Source organism: Drosophila melanogaster, chromosome 3R (assembly GCF_000001215.4).
Source record: "Drosophila melanogaster chromosome 3R".
NCBI classification, from domain to species: Eukaryota; Metazoa; Arthropoda; class Insecta; order Diptera; family Drosophilidae; genus Drosophila; species Drosophila melanogaster.
The window spans coordinates 18,895,950-18,914,342 of record NT_033777.3 but is presented as its reverse complement, the minus strand read 5'-3'; the positions used below and the strand labels follow the sequence as shown (position 1 = coordinate 18,914,342).

Below are 18,393 nucleotides of genomic sequence, written 5' to 3'. Positions count from 1 at the left end.
TCTGCACCCAGATAATTTAGAAACGTAGATATTAAGGTTGTAAGTAATAGCAACTATGTTTGCTCACAAAGGGTTAATAAACTGGTATTTAATAAAAAGCCGCGAAACTTAAGTATAGTTCAATACTTTGCGTATTTTTTCGCGCCTAAATATTCATTTATATTCATATGATCATTCACAGGATTTTTAATGTAAATGTAAGTATTTATGGTTACATATGTCACCTATGTCCGCTCCAAAAGGTATAGGGCAACTGGTTTGGCAGCCTGCCATGCAGCAACAACAAACAATACAGATTCGCACTCTTTCTCTCCACGTGAGTGAAACTCTCTCTCGCTGGTTGAGATTGGCTGATGCAACACTTGCCACACGTTGCAACAGCTGTTTTAGTCTGGCCCAGCTGATTCGTATTGTTGGCTTGTTGCCAGAGACTGCGAAAATCTCTTGGCAACATGTTGCCACAACTTTTGGAAAACTCATAGTGTTGTTAAACATGTTGGGCGAAATTTTCACACCGGTGCAGGGCAAAAAGGGGGTGGCTTAAACTGTAGCTGGCTGGCTGGCTTAAATTAGCCGGCCGATGATTCATTTTGGGGGTTGTCCACTTACATAAGATGAGCTCACCCAATGTGAAAACTCTTTAGTCGCTGGAAGAAACTGCGCATTTCGACACAGAAAAGCCTAAACAAGCAGAACGAACATTTGTTTTGTAGATTTATAATTTTTCAAAACATACAATCGCATTGCACTTTGCGATTGGCCTTGACACCCTGACGTGGTTCCATTTGGCGACACTGTTCCTGCTTTTATCTTCTCCATGGCGCAAGATAAAATCAGAAAGTACAACGTGTTGATCACCTAATGGCCAGAGTCATGCAAACCAAACTCTTGGTGATTTAAATCTATTTCCATGTCTGTCACAAAAGAATACTGCTTATTATTATATGGCGGGTTATAATTTACCAAAGTACACAAAATGTTACAATACAATACAGTTGAATATATACTAGTTAAATGTACATATGTTTTATAACAGCTCATTGGCTGTGTTTTAATGGTTTATAAATGTAAAGTGTTTTTAAAGCATTTTAAATTTCAAATGAAACATTTTTTTTGTGGAAGTGCTGTTTTTTATACTGTTCAGATATATCTCACTGATATTTATGATGATTCTTTAATCGTATGACTGTACAGTACCCTCACACTTTAGTTCTCTGTATGGTGTGTTGACTGTAGTCAAACCGCTCCCAAAGAAAGTCGGGCAAAGTGAATGTACCTAGGCGCGCTCCCGCTGAGCATTTGTTGTGTTGATGAGATTAAAACTGGAACTGGGAATGGAATTGAATGCGTCTTAAACGGAGAACGGAGAAATGAGAGGCTTTGTGGACACTTAAAAGTATGCGGCTCTCTTGAGCCGTACTTCAGTACGCTGACGTCGACTGAAGAATCGCTTTGTTCTGCGCTCTCAAATATATTTAATTTGGATTTGGAACTGGATTTATGTCAACATGCAATTTCTGCAGTGGATTTTTACACTATGGCTAATTGCTGGTTGCTCCGCTGGCCCGCAGAATGTCCTGCTGCTTCTGGCTGACGATGCCGGCTTCGAATCGGGCGCCTATCTGAACAAATTCTGCCAAACTCCCAATCTGGACGCACTGGCAAAACGCGGATTGCTTTTCAACAACGCCTTCACCTCGGTAAGCAGTTGCAGTCCCAGTCGCTCGCAGTTGCTCACCGGCCAGGCTGGTCACTCCAGCGGAATGTATGGACTCCATCAGGGCGTGCACAACTTCAATGTTCTTCCGGATACCGGATCGCTGCCCAATTTAATCCGTGATCAAAGTGGCGGACGGATCTTGAGCGGCATCATTGGCAAGAAACATGTTGGGGCCGCCAACAATTTCCGTTTCGATTTCGAGCAAACAGAGGAGCAGCATTCCATCAACCAGATTGGCAGAAACATCACCCGGATGAAGGAGTATGCCAGGCAGTTTCTCAAGCAGGCCAAGGACGAAAAGAAACCCTTCTTCCTGATGGTCGGCTTCCATGATCCCCATCGTTGTGGCCACATCACCCCGCAGTTTGGAGAATTCTGTGAGCGTTGGGGCAGCGGAGAGGAGGGAATGGGCAGCATACCCGACTGGAAGCCCATCTACTACGATTGGCGTAACCTGGACGTGCCCGCCTGGCTGCCCGACACGGATGTAGTGCGTCAGGAGCTGGCTGCTCAGTACATGACCATCTCGAGGTTGGATCAGGGAGTTGGTCTAATGCTGAAGGAGCTAGAAGCAGCCGGCGTGGCAGATCAGACACTCGTGATCTACACCTCCGACAATGGACCACCGTTTCCCGGAGGCAGAACCAATCTCTACGAGCACGGCATACGATCGCCCCTGATCATTAGCTCTCCCAATAAGGAGGATCGTCATCATGAAGCCACTGCTGCCATGGTCAGTCTTTTGGATATATACCCCAGTGTAATGGATGCTCTTCAGATTCCCCGACCGAATGACACCAAAATCGTTGGCAGATCGATACTCCCAGTACTGCGGGAGGAACCTCCGATCAAGGAGAGCGATTCGGTGTTCGGTAGTCACAGTTACCACGAGGTGACCATGGCCTATCCCATGAGAATGGTGCGCAATAGGCGCTACAAGCTTATCCATAATATCAACTACTGGGCAGACTTCCCCATCGACCAGGACTTTTACACTTCACCCACATTCCAGCAGATATTGAATGCCACTCTCAGGAAGCAAACTCTGCCATGGTATCGTTCCTTGTTGCAGTACTACCAGCGACCCGAATGGGAGCTGTACGACATTAAGACGGATCCCTTGGAGCGTTTCAATCTGGCCGATAAGGCCAAGTACAATGGCACCCTGAAGCAGTTACGCGAGCAACTGTTCGACTGGCAGGTAGCCACCAAGGATCCCTGGCGATGTGCTCCGCACGCTGTGCTCCAGGAGCAGGGCGTCTACAAGGATCAGCCCGTCTGTCTGACCTTGGGCCACGAGGCGTTGCAGCGGCCCAAGCGCAGGATTCTCGGTCAGTATGAGGAGTATGTGGTCTTCTCGTAGGTCTGACTAAGAGTATTCAATAGATTGGGTGTGTTGTCTTATCGCATGTCCAATGGTTGATAACTCAACCATGCCAATGTTTTTCACTTCACATGCCGTTACAGTTGCGGTCATACAAATAGGAATTGCAAAAGGTAGAAATGATAATATTATATTAATGTATATTCTTATTAAAATAATAAAAAAAAAGTAACATACAATACTTTCAATAATAAACTTTGTTTAACTTTGAAGCGAGCTGCTAATCTTTAAGCATGGCTAATAAAAAGATCAATGTTTTCAAAAGCAATGGTAATCATAAGAATTAAGCATTTGTTTAGAGTATGTACATATGTATGTTCTTTGAACAAATTTCCAAGTTTACATTAAGGGAAAACTTTAATTGCTTTTTACAAACAAACAGATAAAAATATATTGCCTTGATTTTCACCTGCGCAATGCCAAAAAAATAGCCAACAGAATTGGCAAAGAAAGAAGACTGAAGATTCCCCCACTGACTGAATTGGTTGCATCAGCCCAGACTGGCAAACACTCGTGTCCTGGCAGCATGACCTCACCCACTTTTTGGACTGGAGGCGTGGGCATCAGGGGTTGGATGCTGCGTCACGTTTCAATGTCATGCCCACTGGGTCAGTGGGATAGGGGAGGGGAGGGTGTGCTGGCGGCTGCCTGTGTCTGTGTGTGGAAAATCGAAAATTTCAATGCTTCTGTTGTAGTTTATTGGTGGCGCCTCCGGATTCCCACATCGCCCACCACCACCCATTCCCAGCAGCATTCGAGTCTCTGTGTTACACAACAGGCAGCACGTTTTATGGTTTTAAGGTCAGATGGGAAATATCAAAGAGTAAACGACGTTTGCTTGTTTTTTTTTTTGTTGTTTCTCAGTTATGACTTTGAACGAAAGACACATTAAAAATTAAATTTTATTAATTTTGGTTTGCATAAATTAGGGTCTTCAGTTTTAGCATAGTTATTATTATTATGTATATGCCTTGTAATATATATTATTCAAGTTACCGCCCACACAAAAATGCAAAATTACAATAATTATTGTTTGAAGTTCGGGCCCCGCTGCACGTGGGGCAAGTGTGTATCGCGTGGAAAGATAGTCTCCAGGCGATGGGTGGATCCTCCCCAGATGGGGTATCCTCTGGAAATGTTCGCACTGGCAGTCTGTCCGTCCACGAGGCAAATGTTTCATCTTCGCACTCGAATATATAATTCTGTTAAATGTTTTCTTGGCATTTAACAAATTTATTATCAACACAAGTTGCATGGCTTTCAATTCAATGGTTTTCTTCATACGTAAATATATATGTATCTTGTGTATATCATTCCTAAACGTACGAGTATATATATGTATATACATTCGTATGTATATCGTGCATAGCTGTATGCCAACATGAGACTATTTTGAATCATTTTATCGGTTTGCCGTCGAATGTTTATTATTATCTCGTTAAATATATAAATATTTGATCTAGAGTTGCGGTTGGTAAACGCGTTAGTAGGTTCGTAAGTGTTGCTATGCTTCGATTGACTTGACTGGATTTTGCTTACGTTTAAAGTTATTATTATCAACATTTTTGTGGAAATCGTTTAACTAGTATTATGCTTGTTGGTTGGTATTGTTTAGGAGGATTCTGTTACATTTACTTGCCGCTAGTACTTTTTATCTGTTATCATCGTTTAAATATTCATTATATTGTTTACGTTGCTGCTCAGTATAATTTATAATAAATACATAATAATAAATATACATGTAGATAATACGCTTAATAAATATATTTATACATATATTTGATTTCATTTAATATATATATATATAGTTGTTATGTATATAATTAACAAACAAAAAAAACAACACACATAAAAAGGAGCAAAAAGTAGGATACAAATTTCGCTTGTTTCATCCTCGAAAAATTGAATTGAATTATTCTTTACATTGAACAACGAACATCAAGAACGGTATTCCGTATGCCTTTTAGAATAGAGTGTGGGGAGTATTGTTTTTGCACAAATATACGTAGGTAGAGTAGGTATATGTAGGTATTTTCGGGTATATAATAAATATGTATATGCATGTGGGCGGGCGTATGGTGTGGATACGTAGCTTTAGCCTATAAAGGGACATTTGCATAGAGAGCGCATTGGCGTAGGTTGGTTTAAATTACAACGATGAGACCGGATAAAAAGACCTCCGAAAACTGGAGGCTAGAAGAACTCAGGTGGAAAGACAAAAGAGACGCGCCTCCATGGGCGTGATTAAGATTACACGGGTAATTTAGTTAATTAGCTAGAGTGTTTTTCTGTTTGCTTCTGCCGCCGGACCAACTGTTCTAATACGTGATCGATCTATTGTGTGAAGTAGTACTAAATGTTCGCAACTTGCAACGAACAACAAAGCTGACGTTTGAGAATCAAAGGTAAAAACGCAAGGAAGTGGCATTGCGCGCGTAACGTCTTGTAAATTTAGTTAGTTAATACGTACATTAATTTAACTCGTAGTTAATTTGTTAATTATTGTGTTGCCAACTGGTATAATTTTGCACATAAAATTTAGTTAGCTTGCTCTATGGCCACCATGAATTTAGCCTGCTGTGTGCTGCTAGCTAAGCCGTATCGTAATATCCGTAATCGTAGTAACCCGCTCATCTAATTCAACTATATATATATATTTGCATTTATGTGCTGCTGCTGCTGCTTCTGCTGCTCCTGCTTCTGCATCGGCTTGGGCTGCCCAATTTCGCGCCTCTGGTGGCGAAACCAACAATTAAGGTTATTGTTCTCCAATCAGCGATCTACGTACGTCTTCAGCCAGTTTGATAGGATGGGATTGGTTTAGGGATCGGGATTAATACGAGGAACAGGATGAGGAATAGCCTAGTTGCCATTGGGCAGGGGCACCTGCACCTGAACATACGACTGCGGGAAGTAACCGGTGCGGCCATTCACCGCGCCCTCGAACCAATTGTCGTCGACGCGATTCAACAGGGTGATAATGTCGTTCTCCTTGAAGGCCAGTTCGCCGGGATTCTCCGGCTCGAAGTCGTAGAGGGCCTGGCAGCAGGGCTGCTGCTGGCGCTGCGGCGTTACGGCCATCGACTTGGCGGGCGAACGCATCGGCGAGGGCAACGGCGAGGCGCTCGAACTAATGTGAGACGGCGTGCCATCTTCGTTGAGGCCGCCGCCACCGCCGTCCAAGTTCAGATCGAGCAGCGTCTTGGGCACGAACTCGTTGCGTGGCCGGCTCTCCGCCTCGGAGCGCTTCTCCTGCAGTGTCTCCTGCAGGCCTCGAAGGACATCCGCGCATTGCGAATGAAAATCGTATAGTGCCTCGGCAAAGGTGACCAGCTGGGAGACATGCTCCGTATCGTTCTCGAGCAAATTGAACATGCCCACCTGGGCCAGCTGGAGCGATTCACCGAACTTGTCCTCGGCACCACGAATCTCATCGTCCTTGGCCTGTCGGCGACGCTTGCAGTCAAAGTCTAGCCGCCGGCCCTGCAGCTTCTTGCGATGATGCATTACCTCCTTGAGGTCTTTGGTCTGCATATGATGCAGTGGCTCCAAAAAGTTCTGCTTGATGTTGTCGTCCAGCGAATACTTGACGTCGGCCATCTGTTTCAGCGCTTCGCCGAATTCGACGAGCGCCTGCGCGAACACGCTGTTGTCCTCGCCGAGCTTCTTCCCATAAGTCAGCATGCATTCCGCGAGCAGGCCCTCCGGTTGCGGATACGTATTGGACTTGGCCTGTCCGGACAGCTTCGAGATGCCCTTGACCGCTGCCATTTTGGCCCGTGCCGTTGGATTCGGCTGCAGGAACTCCTTCGTCTTTAGCTGCAGCTCCTCCACTAGCTCCACGGTGACGTCCGTCTTGCGTTCCATCTCCATGAAGTCCATGTCCAGTTTGGTGCCCTCGGCACCGCCCATCTTCTCCGTCATATACTGGTTGGCCTTGTTGATCTGCTTTTTGAGTCCGGCGAAAGCCATGGCTGCTGCTGTCTCTTCTGGTTTTCTTCCTCTGATTAAATTGGTCTTGGGGCGCTCGACGCAGTTGCTGTGAACGGGTTGGTTGGGTTAGTCGAGACTCGATTTCAAATTCAATGTCAATATCATCAAGTCAACAATTTCATCAATGGACTGGATGGCTGCCTCACTGACTGCCCGACTGCCTGGCTGGCTGGCTGGCTGGCTGAGTGTGTCTATTTTTAAAACGTTTACGTTTGGAAGACTTACGCGTACTGCACTTTTCTCCGTTCCTTCTCCGCTGGGGGTGCTACTTTCCGGGGCTCTTCTGCTCGCTCAGTGGAGGCTGCGAGTCGGGAAACTCGAATTGGCTTGGTGAACTGTAGCCCGAGTTCGAGTTCTACTTTTGCTGACCACTACTGCGGGCACTTTCACTCGCTTCGCTTGCTCTGCACGTTCTGCCCCGTTTTTTTTTTTGTTGCTCTGCTCGTAATCTTCGATTTTTTCCAGAACCTTGGGCTGCGTAATGTTTGAAGGACCGTGAGTCGTTACTACTACTACTGGTCGCGCACAGGGGGCGGGGGCTGTGGGGTCGCGTTTTCCTCTCGGCTCGCAAAAATCAATATCTTGACTGTGTACAACAATTTTCAACGGCACTAAGCCACTGGAGCTGCGGGACTATCGATAATTCTGTTAAAAAACATTCAGTGTGACCGGTGGTTCGTAAAATACCAAAATCATTCGCATACAACAACGGACATACACGGGATACGCTCATCTCTAGGCATATGTTAAAGATGTGAGGTACAACTTAACATTTTCATTTAATTTCTTTGCAGGGGGGTATTAGATAGTTATATATATATATCAAAACAATATTAAAAATTAAAGTAATATATATATTTTATATTAAGAAGCCAGAAGCACATAAACAGTTAACATAATATCTTACATTTAATATCTAATACTTATAATGTTAATGCATTATAAATTTGAATTTGAAATCTATGTTGATTGGCAGAATTATTAGACTAGAATAAATATGGTCGGTCCCACTGTCGGTCTCTGTATTTGCTCTGTCCTTGTACATGCTGTTAATCGAATAGCTGTTAGATTAGAATAACAGTTTGGCGCGTAAAATTCTAACATTACAATACATAAATATATTATATTGATAGAAAACGTACTCAGCAAAAATAAAGCTGTATAACTGCTGATGAATGTTACGCTAAGATAAAAATGGAATGACTCAGAATGGATAAGAAAATATCATGTTTATCCTGTTTACCAAAATAACTGTGCGCAAAATAACCAGTAGCACAGCAGTCAATTTTATCTTTCTAGAAGGTGGCAAATATATCCCAGGCAAAAATTAAACCCCATTTGCATCGTAAAAACCAGTGACGTTCACAGCATGAAGTAGCAATTTTACCACCTTTTTTTTTTTTATATATTCTGGCTCTATCTGAACAGATAACCCCCGAGAGGTACTTAGCACCACCGAACAAACAATGAACATGTAAATCAGTTCAATCGCAGTAGTAATAGTTGAGATATCAGAGATAAGATCTCCCTGCCGTGTTTTTAATGGCGTATAAAAGCCGCAAGCCGTTGTGCTTTTGGCAATTAGTCTAGACGAAACCCAACGACTGAGAACCAAGTGAACTCAGATAAATTAAAAGAAATGAAATTCGCAATTGTTCTACTGGCGGCCAGCATTGCCTGCATCAGTGCACAGGTGAGGAGTTGTGGATATGGGCCCCCCCATTAAGTGGATTATTATGTAACCGAATTATCATAATTTACTCGTAAGGGCCCTGGAGCTACTGTTGGAAATCCCCTTGCCGGAAATCCCTTTGCCGCCGCCAATCCGTATGCGGCTGCCTTTAATCCCTTCCTAAATGGAATTTTCGGAGGTGCTGGCACAGGAGCTGCCGCCGGTGTAGCCGCTCCCGTGGCACCGTCTGCTCCCTTTGGAGGCGCCTCGATTTCCTCATTCTTCCAGTCGATAGTCCTGCAACGCGAAGCCGAGCGTCTGCTCTCCCAGCCTGACTTTCCCGCCGACCTGGCGGAGCGCGTCCTGGATGTGGTGGCCACCTCGGAGGAGTCGATCAGTGGCTGCAACAACGCCACTTTGCCCTGGCTGCAGATACGCTGTGTCAAGCCTCTGCTGACCACGGCCAAGAACCAGCTGAAGGCCATCGATGACGAGTGGCAGGCCCGTTTGGCCGCCACCGCCAGTCCCACAGGAGCAGCTGCTGCCTAGGATTCTAGTCCTGTCCTCCGGCTGCCTTAGTGTCCAATACTTCCTAGCTTAGCAATCGACCAACATAGATGCAATAAAATTTAAATAAGCCTAATGCCGGAATTTCCTATGCTGGTTTAAGGGGTGCAAAGGTGTGTGTGTGTGTGTGTGTGGTAAGGGGGGGAGGGGGGGGGAGGCCAAAGGACTCCTGACCTAGGACATGCTTTGATGTGGCCGGCCGAGCTTTGCATTCCGCTGCTTTATTAAATTTCCCATCGGGAATTACAAATTTTGGCGTTTGCCTTCTTGACGCTTTTCGGGGCGCAAATACTTGGCTGCTCACGTCACCGTCACGAAAATCCTGGTTCGACCTCGACTAAAAGGATGCTTATGCTTTGGAAAGTTAGTGTTGTCATTATGGGGGAAATATGCTAACTTAAGTTCTAAGCAAATAATTTTTATAAATTAATAGTTTTAATATGCTAACTTGCAGGATTAAAAAAGTTACTATAGCTTAGCTTTAAGTAGCTTAATCCAATAATACCAAAATTAAGCTAAATCGTAATATTTCATTAAAAAATATATGCAACTGAAGTGACTTAATTTTCAGTGAAATATATAATGGCCAAGTCGTCATCACTTCGACGCACACTTGAATCGTTTTGGCCATCGCATGGAACTTGACGCATTTTGGTCAAATATTTGTACTGAGTTCCTCTGCTTTGTTTCCCTGACCTCCCTGGCCCAGCTCATTTTGCGGGGTTATGACAGCCCTTTTATGCACTTTTCCATTGGCGCCATCAATTGTTTCCAGTGCATGATTTGCTTCTCAATTGGAGCCCTTTGAGTTGAGGGTCGGGAGTCAGCTCGCTTGAGTTGCGTCCAGTTGCGGCGGCAATGTTGATTTATGTGCCAGTGCAGCTCCAATTATCCAATGTCCTCACTCAAATTGCCGGCCATCCTGCCCTTCGATTCGATGTGAATCGAATCGATTCGATTTGATATGGCTTTTGGATTTGCATTTCAATTCGAATTCCGGGCTTAGGACCTGTGGTTATTAAATGGCTTGGCTTAACGAGCCAAGGACCGGCCACAAATGACCAAATGACCAAATGACGAAGGGGCCATTGGATGTTGGATAAGCCACGAACAATGCCTAAATGGGGGCGAGTTTGAATTCAGATTGAAATATTTAATTAAATGTAAATTTCCAACATACACAACATCCGCCGCTTCACAAGATGGGGAGTGCAAAAGTTTTGGGCCAATTAATAAAAGTATTTCGGTATTGAAATTCGAGTTTGTTCGTCGTCATTACAACAATGCGGGCCAAACTTGGCCAACTTTGGTGTAGTGTTAGCCGCGAACTGATCGACCAACCCTCCGTAACTAAACCTCAACCGAATGAACCGCCTTAAGCTCTGTTTTGGTAATGCAAAAGTTGCGGCATTTGAAATTCAGGCAGCAGCAGCAAAACAAAAAATGGTAATTTCGAGCACAGAATGAAATCCAGCCGCAACTGCCCAACTAAGAGTATATATAAATCCGAAATTGGTTAGAGGAAAAAATTAAAAAACAAAAAAAAAAGAAATAAAAGCAAAATGCGACACATACGAAGGGATTCTACGGAAAGTGCATGTATGGAAATTTGTTTTCGGTTTGCGGCTTTTTTTGTTTTGATGCAAAAGTTGTGTGTGCCCCCCAAAGTAGGCAACAAAATTTCTGCGGCTTTGGACTGTGTCAAAGTTCGTTAGTTCGTTTGTTATTCGACGATATTGTGGGTCGCAAAAATTAGTGCAAAAACTAAATCCGTTCACGACCAAAGTTCCAATCCAATAGTGAATCATCCCACAAACTGAATGGTGTTCATCCGTAGTTTGCTATTAGCACTTGCTACTGTTATTTGATTCCCGAGTGCCACTTCCGCTGATAAAGTTATCTAATTAATCCAGCAAATATACGCTTATGGACCAACATAAAACATAATGGGGTTGAGGCTATCGTTTCGTATTGCACTCAGATAGATGGTGAGATAATGGAGGCTGTAAACTCTATCAAAGCGCAAACAGAAGATAAGTTTGAATGTCTTTCGAGTTTTTCAAATTGTGCTTCAGTCGGTCATTGAAAGTTTCCAGAAAATGTCGAGTGCAGTGCTGATAGCTTTCTGCGTCTTGGTTGTTTTGGTAATTGAAAATAATACTAAACACAAAAAAAAATCTTTAAAAATAATCTATTTTTTCATATATATGCGCTCAATAGACCGGACAATCGGTTGGCCAAAATGTGGCCGTGCAACAGTCAATTGATTGGGCCAATGAACAGTTCAAAATCGCTCAAGTTGTGGCCCAAGGAAAGCTACCCAACAGTGTTGAGGCCCGGAACGATGCCAATGACCAATTGGACACTCTGAAATTGGCTTTATCCCATTGCGAGGCTGAGCTGAAATCCACCCAAGGTGTCGATCTTCACAAGACTTGTGTTAAAGCCGTCTTCGCTGGCTTTTATACTGCCTTGGATCGCTTGGCCGCGGAACACTGGCCCATTTATGGAGCCACCTCTGGTGCCGCCCGAATTGGCTTCTTCTGCTAATTAACGTAATCATCTTACAAAGTTTAACCACATAGAGGAATATTTAGGAATCTCATAGAAGTCTAATATGTTATACAGATTTGGAATATGTTCGGAATAATAAAAAGTTATTAGGGTTGGATGGATTTGTTTTACTATGTTGTATTTCGTGCTTGTGTTTAAGGAATTTTACTTTTGTATAGAGATGTCAAGGTGTGTACTGCCTATGACAGCCATTTATTCTAAACAGAATCACAAAATTTTTTAGTTCGAACCACTTAGTGTACAATGAGTTGGCTGTCAACCATTTTCGGTATTATTTTGATAACACTTTTGTGTACGATATGGATAGCAGCGCATCCGCGATGGGAGCAAATGGCCAAAGCTGTGGCCTCCAAGATGAACTACGACGACCAGCATAGAATCCACACCGCATCTAGGGCAGCCAAAAACGTGGATGCGCAGATCCACGATTTCTACGTCAAGCTGGAGAATCAGAAGAAGGTTGCTGCCCGTGAAGTATTGGATAGTGCATACACTGAAACGACCAAATGCATCGAGGTATTCTACAGTGGTGAGCTGGAGCAAACGTTTAAGGACTGCATCGAGCACGTCACCCGTCTGCACATGGAAAGGCTGAGGTCACTCCTCCAAATTACCACTAAGCGACAGGCGAGCGGAGCAAGCAGACTTAAAATCTGGCACTGATAATACCCTGGAGTCTTCCCAGGATCGCTGGCAGGCAACGAGTCTGTTTTCTTTGCACCCAGTGCTTTCTGATGTACTTTAATTAGACAGTCAACTCGAGACCCGTCAGTGCAGCTTTTCATCTCAATCTGGGTGGGTGTGATTTCGGTGGGAGGGGATGGCATTCTAGTGCTCATTAGGCAAATGAGTGGTGTGGGTTGTGTAGGAGGCTGGAGGCCGTGGGTGGTGGCTGTTTCGTAATTATAATCATTAGACGCGAGACAAAACCCTCACAAAGCAAATAGCGACATTAGCTGCGTGGAAATGTGTGTCAATGAAGATGAATCTGCCCGAGACGCCAGGGAGTTGAACTCTGCGACTGGCATTGTTGATTTTGCAACGCTGGAGGGTCCGCCTTCGTGGAAGTTCAAAATTACGAGAGTTTTGGGTTTGGGGGACTAATGAGAATGCAATGAGTGAGTGGCAAAATGCATGCATATTTCCATTCACAAGTTCAATCATTTGCTGTGATTTAATTGCGTTCGTAGGAGATGTCGCTGAATACTTTGGGTATATGGAAGTCAGCATTGAATGGTGCAGCTTTTTAGAACTTAATGGGTTTAAAATTATAGCTATATATATATAGCTACATATATGTGTACGAGAAATTTGTATAATTAATAGTTTAAACACAAACTAGCCATTGGTAACAAGATTTACAACTTTACAATATTTAATACTATTAGAAATAAGTAAGTTTCAAAACAATTTGCAAACTAACTTTATTTTGTAAAGTTTTAGGAAACTACTTTTTGTTATACTGAGGTTTATTCCATTTTTTTTTTACATTTTTGTATCACTTTACGATATTGCATCACTTTTTTTAAACTTTTCTGTGCCCTTTGCAGGCAATTGCGTTGGTTTTTTTTCACGATTTAAGCCTTTGAATCCGCCTCAGATGTAGTTTCCGTATCGGAAGCGGGTGCATCCGGTTTCGGCTCATCCGTATTGCCAAACACACACATAGGGCACTAAAGGGCGAGAAAGGATTAGTGAATAACATTAGAATGGCTAAAAAGGTATACCTTTTCCTTGAGAACTATGCGGTACTTGGGATGGCTAAGGAAGTTAAGAAACATATAAATTAGATATAGATATCAAACGGAAATTGTTTTTTTTTTAAACCTATTTATTCACTCACCTAATGCCGTACACAATCGGATTGTAGACTGCGCTCGTTTTGGCGAAAGTCGCTCCCCAAATGGTCGTCAGTGGGGTCAATCCGTCGATTTTGAAGAGTCCGAAGTAGCAAATGACAAGGTATGGTGTCCATGCCATAAACCATAGGGAGATGGTAGTTAGAGCCACCTTGGCCAGTTTTCCCTCGGCACTTTTGTCGCAATCCTCAGAGCTCCGCAGGGATTTCACATTCATCTTCTTGGCCTGTTCCCGCATCGCTTTTTCATGTGCTGCCACGGCGGCAATGATGAACCAGTAGGAGTAGCAGATGAGAAACAGTGGAGTGTAGTAAACGAAGAGGGAGTAGGTGATTAAATAAGATCGCGGGTTCCACATACGCGTCATATAGTCAATGCTGCAGGCAGTCAGATTGCCCTCGGGCACATAGGCGCTCCATCCAATCAATGGCATGACAGTCCAAAAGACAGCCATCATCCAGATGAAAAGTATCTTCATTATAGACGTCTTGATGGTCATGGGTGTGCCATTGATACCCTTCACTATCACATTGTACCGATCGAAGGCAATCATGCACATGGACCAGATGGACACACAGCCAAAGAGCGAGCCACATCCCGCGTAGATGTCGCACCACAGCGGACCCAGCACCCAAGTCTCGTAGTAGAAGTTAATAATCATCACCGGCGACTGGGAGGCCATCATACAGAAGTCGGAGAAGGCCAGGTTGAGAACGAGCAAATTTGCCGGCGTGCGCAGCGACTTTGTTCCACCGAAAATGTAGACCACCACTCCGTTGCCGCAGCACGAGATGATCATAATGGCCAGGGTGAACAATCCCAGAATTTTGCTCATCATGGGATCCATGGGCGCAAAGCGGCTCCAGTAGGGGTTCACCAGGTGCGCCATGTCGGGCAGCACCTGCGGGATTGCAAGAAGGCAATAAGTTGAAGTGCCACCACAAAGGATTACAATTAAAACTAGAACTAACATAAATCATTTCCCCCAATCACTCACATTGTCCAGCACGGAACCATTGCCACTCGACTGGGCCTGAAACCTGGGCCCAGAATGGGCCAGGTCGAATGGCGTCTCCGGCAAATGACTGCGCTCCATGCTCAGCTACCCGCAACCCCTTTGACTAGACGATGGCTCATCGAAGTGGATCTGTGCCAAGAGGCCGAATTCCCAGCCCTTTATAGATGTTTGCTAACCCAATTAGCCGCTCATCAAAAGAGGCGCAGAAGACTTATAGACGGCGGACAGCTGCCAGATAAAAGTCAATTTTATTTAATTTCATACGCTACATAATCTAAGCGCAAGGTTAATTTGCCGCCTTTGAATATTAGTTCTTGACACTAAAGGGCAGCCAGAAATTTCTGTCCACATTTCTGGCACAGTTTTCGCTGCACTCCTTGGCTGCAGGATGGCATCGAGGTCTTCGAGTTGGATGGGTCGGTCGACGAGGACATCAGTCCACCGGAGGATCTTATCTCCGTGTTTAGCAGATATATGCCACTGTTGTTATGGCTTGTTTCCGTCAAGTGATTCGCCTTGGCCGAGTCCTGCGGCGCATTATCCTTGCCAGAGTAGTAGAGCTCATCATCATCAGTGCTGGGTAGCTCGTACTTGACAATGTCCACTTTTTGGCTAAGGATGAGCTGCTTGCAGCACTCTTTGATTTGGTAATAGGCGGATCGAAAGTTCTTTAGCTTGTGGGTCTGGATGGATTGCAATTGTTCGACATATACAAGTGGGTTGCTTAATGCTCAAATTAACTCACTGGGGATAGGCTGTCTATAAAGGCCGGCAGTCCATTCTTGCCAAACGAACTCAGAAGAAGTACCTGACAGTGTTTGCCAGCCCTGTTGTCCGCAGCCCAGAGGAGCAGTTCTTTGAACACGGCCTCATCCATTGCCACAACATAATCAAAGTACAGAAAATCATTCACGGTGAACTATAGAAGTAAGAATCTATACATATGTGGAGTTCATAAGTTGGCGCTAGGATAAGTTCACCTGACGACAAAAGTGATCGGATCGCAGTCCGTGCTCTCGCAGAATTTGCAGGCATCGCTTGTTCGGTCGCCGTCCAGTGTTCCATGTCCTCAGACCGGCACTATCCACCTCCCAGTAGAGACTCGTCTTGACCATCAGATTCTGCATAATCACCTCGGCCATCGGAGAGCTGCACGAGTTGCCTTCGAAATGACGTAAGTTTTTCATGCAAAATGGCAAAGAAATTGAAAAGAAAATCTCATTTCTTACCCATGCACACAAATAGTATTTTCTTGAAAGTCATTTTTATTTTTCTCTTTATACGTTTTACTTGGCTAAATTCTCCCACTTTCAACTATAATTTAAACTAATTTTCCTAACTTCTTTTTCGAGACTTATGTTGTATTTGACTGAGTTTTTAAATTGCCTGAAATACATGTCGAACGGAACAAATGACACGGCTTACTGGGTGGACTTCCTTTGCCCATTCAATCTACTGAATGGCCTGCTCCGTTTAGCCCAATGAACTCGACGCCATGGTTGGAGTAAATGACCATTTGCTAAGATAATCATTCCCACTAATGCACTTTTTACACCACTTGCAGTTCTCTCAACCCATTGAGGTCCTTTGTCAGGACAATGCTTGTTCTGTGCTCGTGTGCCACGCCCACAAACCCATTATTCTGCCAGAAAGGGGCGGGTGGCAAGATAGTGTCACGTGGCTGTCAGGTGTTGGCCCACGTACAGTCTTGTCGCGAGATGCATTCGAAATTAGTCAACAGGTTCAGCGAACTTCCAGCAAAGGTAAGGAAAATTGGACGAGAAGAGGGCCAACTCCAGTCATGTATGTTAAATGGGCAGAAGACATGCACTAAACTTAAAGCAGTTTGGCTTTTAAGATGCATGATTATAGTAATACAACACTAAAGTCATAGTCCAATACAAATTTATTAAATATGAAATTTAATCTTTTCGCTACTTCCGAGATTAAAGACAATTTGTTTTTCCGTGTAGTAATGATTGACCCAATCCCTGCTTATACTGATGTCATTTCACGATGACACTTCAGCGCACAATACAGTTGGAATTCATTTTAATTCAGTCTCAATTAAACGACTTCTGTGTGAACTCTCGGATCAATTTTGAACATTTCAGATGGCGAAACACTATGCCAGCATTTTTTTTTTTACTCTTTATTTTTATTTCGATTTACCTTGCCCCTTGTTGAGACGAGTGGAGCGATGGGGTGGTTGGCTTGTAACTTGGCCATTGGCAATATCCAATTGGAATTGCATTGAACGACTAAATTGAAAATGCAGCTGAAAAAGCATATTTCACTTATCACTTTTCACACAAAACACACAAGCAAAGGCCAAAACAAAGGGCACTCTGGCCAAAAGGGGTGGCCGGCCAGTTGGTGCCAGGAAAAGCGGGCCAAATGAAATTGTAAGCGCAAAAGTAAAGCACAACAGCAACATGCAGTACACTTGCAACAGCAACAGCAACAACAACGCCAGCGAAAACAGCAACAAGTCACTCACGAACCGGGTGAGTGGGAAATAATATGTGTGCTCGCATGCAGGATGGCTTGTGGGTGGTTGGGTGGTGGTTGAATGGCCTGGGTGGTGCAAAGCGGGTTAGATGCCGGACAGAAGTGTGGCTCTGGCACTGCATTGTTGTTTTAATTAAAAACAAACCTACCGAGCTGCTGGCCCGACAAAAAAAAAAAACAAAAAAGAAGCTGGCAAAAAAAGTAAAGCCAAAGTGAGCAACCTGAGTGGACAAAAACGAAGGCGGGTGGTGTGTGTGGTCCTACGCTGGTGCCTGAGCGAAAGTGTTGAATATTTGGAGCAAAGCTAAAAAAAAAAAACACAAACACACAAGAAGCAAATTGTGGAAAAAAATCCGAGAAAAATGTAGCAACGAAATAAAGAAAACCCAACGGACACACAACCGGAAATGTGCGACTATCTGCTCATACATATGTAAGTGTGGCCGCTTATGTGTGTTTGCTGCATTGCAACAACATTGGCTAATAGCAACCGTAATGCTGTGGCAGCATTTCGACCAAATTAAGGTATGAGCCACACCTAATGGCACTTTAAATGAAGCAGCCGAGTTGAAAATGCGAATAAAAAATGAAGAACAAATGAAGCTCAGGCCCGACCTGGCTGGCAAATGCATTTTGTTGACCACCGAATGCAATTTACAGCACAACAATCAGAGGTGAGCGCAAAATGTGGCAACTGCCCCCAAAAGAAACTAATAAAACACACAACTTTGTTGGCCCGGGCCGCCCAGGAGCTGCATTAACTGACCAGTGAGTTGGTGTAACATACACACATATATATTGTACATAGGTGCAGTCAGCAACAAAAGGGGCAACAAAGGGAGGCAACCAATGTGCTGCAACAAGAGGTGGTACAAAAACATCAACAGCATCCTCATAGTTTTGGCCACAAAGCATACACAATTAGACATGGAGCCCGAGTAGACAGGTGAAGAGATGTGAGTGGGCCAAGGGGCTGGTTGGATGGATGAAGTGGGTGAAAAGCTGAGTGGGTCGGAAAAGTGCAGCGCGTTTGCGGGCATTTCTCGCTGATTGAGGTTCAGCGTACACACATACATATATACACATACGTATGTA

The 18,393-nt window shown here is 44.1% G+C and overlaps 7 protein-coding genes across 9 annotated transcripts; 4 read left to right on the top strand and 3 right to left on the bottom strand.

Moving 5' to 3' along the window:
- The first annotated feature begins 1,420 nt into the window (after window positions 1-1,420).
- Sgsh (N-sulfoglucosamine sulfohydrolase) lies at window positions 1,421-3,290 on the top strand. Its single transcript, NM_142503.5, has one exon. The coding sequence runs from the start codon at window positions 1,509-1,511 to the stop codon at window positions 3,081-3,083; it is 1,575 nt and encodes a 524-aa protein (NP_650760.1). The 5' UTR covers window positions 1,421-1,508; the 3' UTR covers window positions 3,084-3,290.
- A 297-nt stretch (window positions 3,291-3,587) lies between these two features.
- On the bottom strand, window positions 3,588-7,734 carry EndoA (Endophilin A). 3 transcript variants are annotated; one of them, NM_001275788.1, is made up of 3 exons: window positions 7,323-7,734; window positions 5,893-7,143; window positions 3,588-5,837 (listed from the first exon to the last, which is right to left on the bottom strand). In NM_001275788.1, exon 2 carries the CDS (start codon window positions 7,074-7,076, stop codon window positions 5,967-5,969), a length of 1,110 nt encoding a protein of 369 aa, NP_001262717.1. In that variant the 5' UTR covers window positions 7,077-7,143; window positions 7,323-7,734; the 3' UTR covers window positions 3,588-5,837; window positions 5,893-5,966. The 3 variants fall into 3 exon arrangements, with proteins under 3 accessions (NP_001262717.1, NP_732383.1, NP_620122.2); NM_169838.2 differs by having other exon boundaries at window positions 3,995-7,143; NM_138767.3 differs by having other exon boundaries at window positions 3,995-7,734.
- Window positions 7,735-8,687: 953 nt separating this feature from the next.
- CG14292 (uncharacterized protein) lies at window positions 8,688-9,410 on the top strand. Its single transcript, NM_142502.1, has 2 exons — window positions 8,688-8,790; window positions 8,866-9,410. The coding sequence occupies exons 1-2, from the start codon at window positions 8,737-8,739 to the stop codon at window positions 9,316-9,318; spliced, it is 507 nt and encodes a 168-aa protein (NP_650759.1). The 5' UTR covers window positions 8,688-8,736; the 3' UTR covers window positions 9,319-9,410.
- Window positions 9,411-11,409: 1,999 nt separating this feature from the next.
- On the top strand, window positions 11,410-12,005 carry CG34284 (uncharacterized protein). The gene is made up of 2 exons (NM_001104362.2): window positions 11,410-11,480; window positions 11,557-12,005. The coding sequence occupies exons 1-2, from the start codon at window positions 11,436-11,438 to the stop codon at window positions 11,884-11,886; spliced, it is 375 nt and encodes a 124-aa protein (NP_001097832.1). The 5' UTR covers window positions 11,410-11,435; the 3' UTR covers window positions 11,887-12,005.
- Window positions 12,006-12,078: 73 nt separating this feature from the next.
- CG14294 (uncharacterized protein) lies at window positions 12,079-12,680 on the top strand. The gene has a single exon (NM_142500.3). The coding sequence runs from the start codon at window positions 12,154-12,156 to the stop codon at window positions 12,571-12,573; it is 420 nt and encodes a 139-aa protein (NP_650757.3). The 5' UTR covers window positions 12,079-12,153; the 3' UTR covers window positions 12,574-12,680.
- A 643-nt stretch (window positions 12,681-13,323) lies between these two features.
- Rh2 (Rhodopsin 2) lies at window positions 13,324-14,920 on the bottom strand. The gene is made up of 4 exons (NM_079674.3): window positions 14,767-14,920; window positions 13,754-14,670; window positions 13,638-13,671; window positions 13,324-13,583 (listed from the first exon to the last, which is right to left on the bottom strand). Exons 1-4 carry the CDS (start codon window positions 14,863-14,865, stop codon window positions 13,488-13,490), a joined length of 1,146 nt encoding a protein of 381 aa, NP_524398.1. The 5' UTR covers window positions 14,866-14,920; the 3' UTR covers window positions 13,324-13,487.
- Window positions 14,921-15,000: 80 nt separating this feature from the next.
- On the bottom strand, window positions 15,001-16,222 carry CG14297 (uncharacterized protein). The gene is made up of 4 exons (NM_142499.3): window positions 16,017-16,222; window positions 15,768-15,949; window positions 15,533-15,706; window positions 15,001-15,470 (listed from the first exon to the last, which is right to left on the bottom strand). Exons 1-4 carry the CDS (start codon window positions 16,048-16,050, stop codon window positions 15,108-15,110), a joined length of 753 nt encoding a protein of 250 aa, NP_650756.1. The 5' UTR covers window positions 16,051-16,222; the 3' UTR covers window positions 15,001-15,107.
- Between the last annotated feature and the right edge of the window lie 2,171 nt (window positions 16,223-18,393).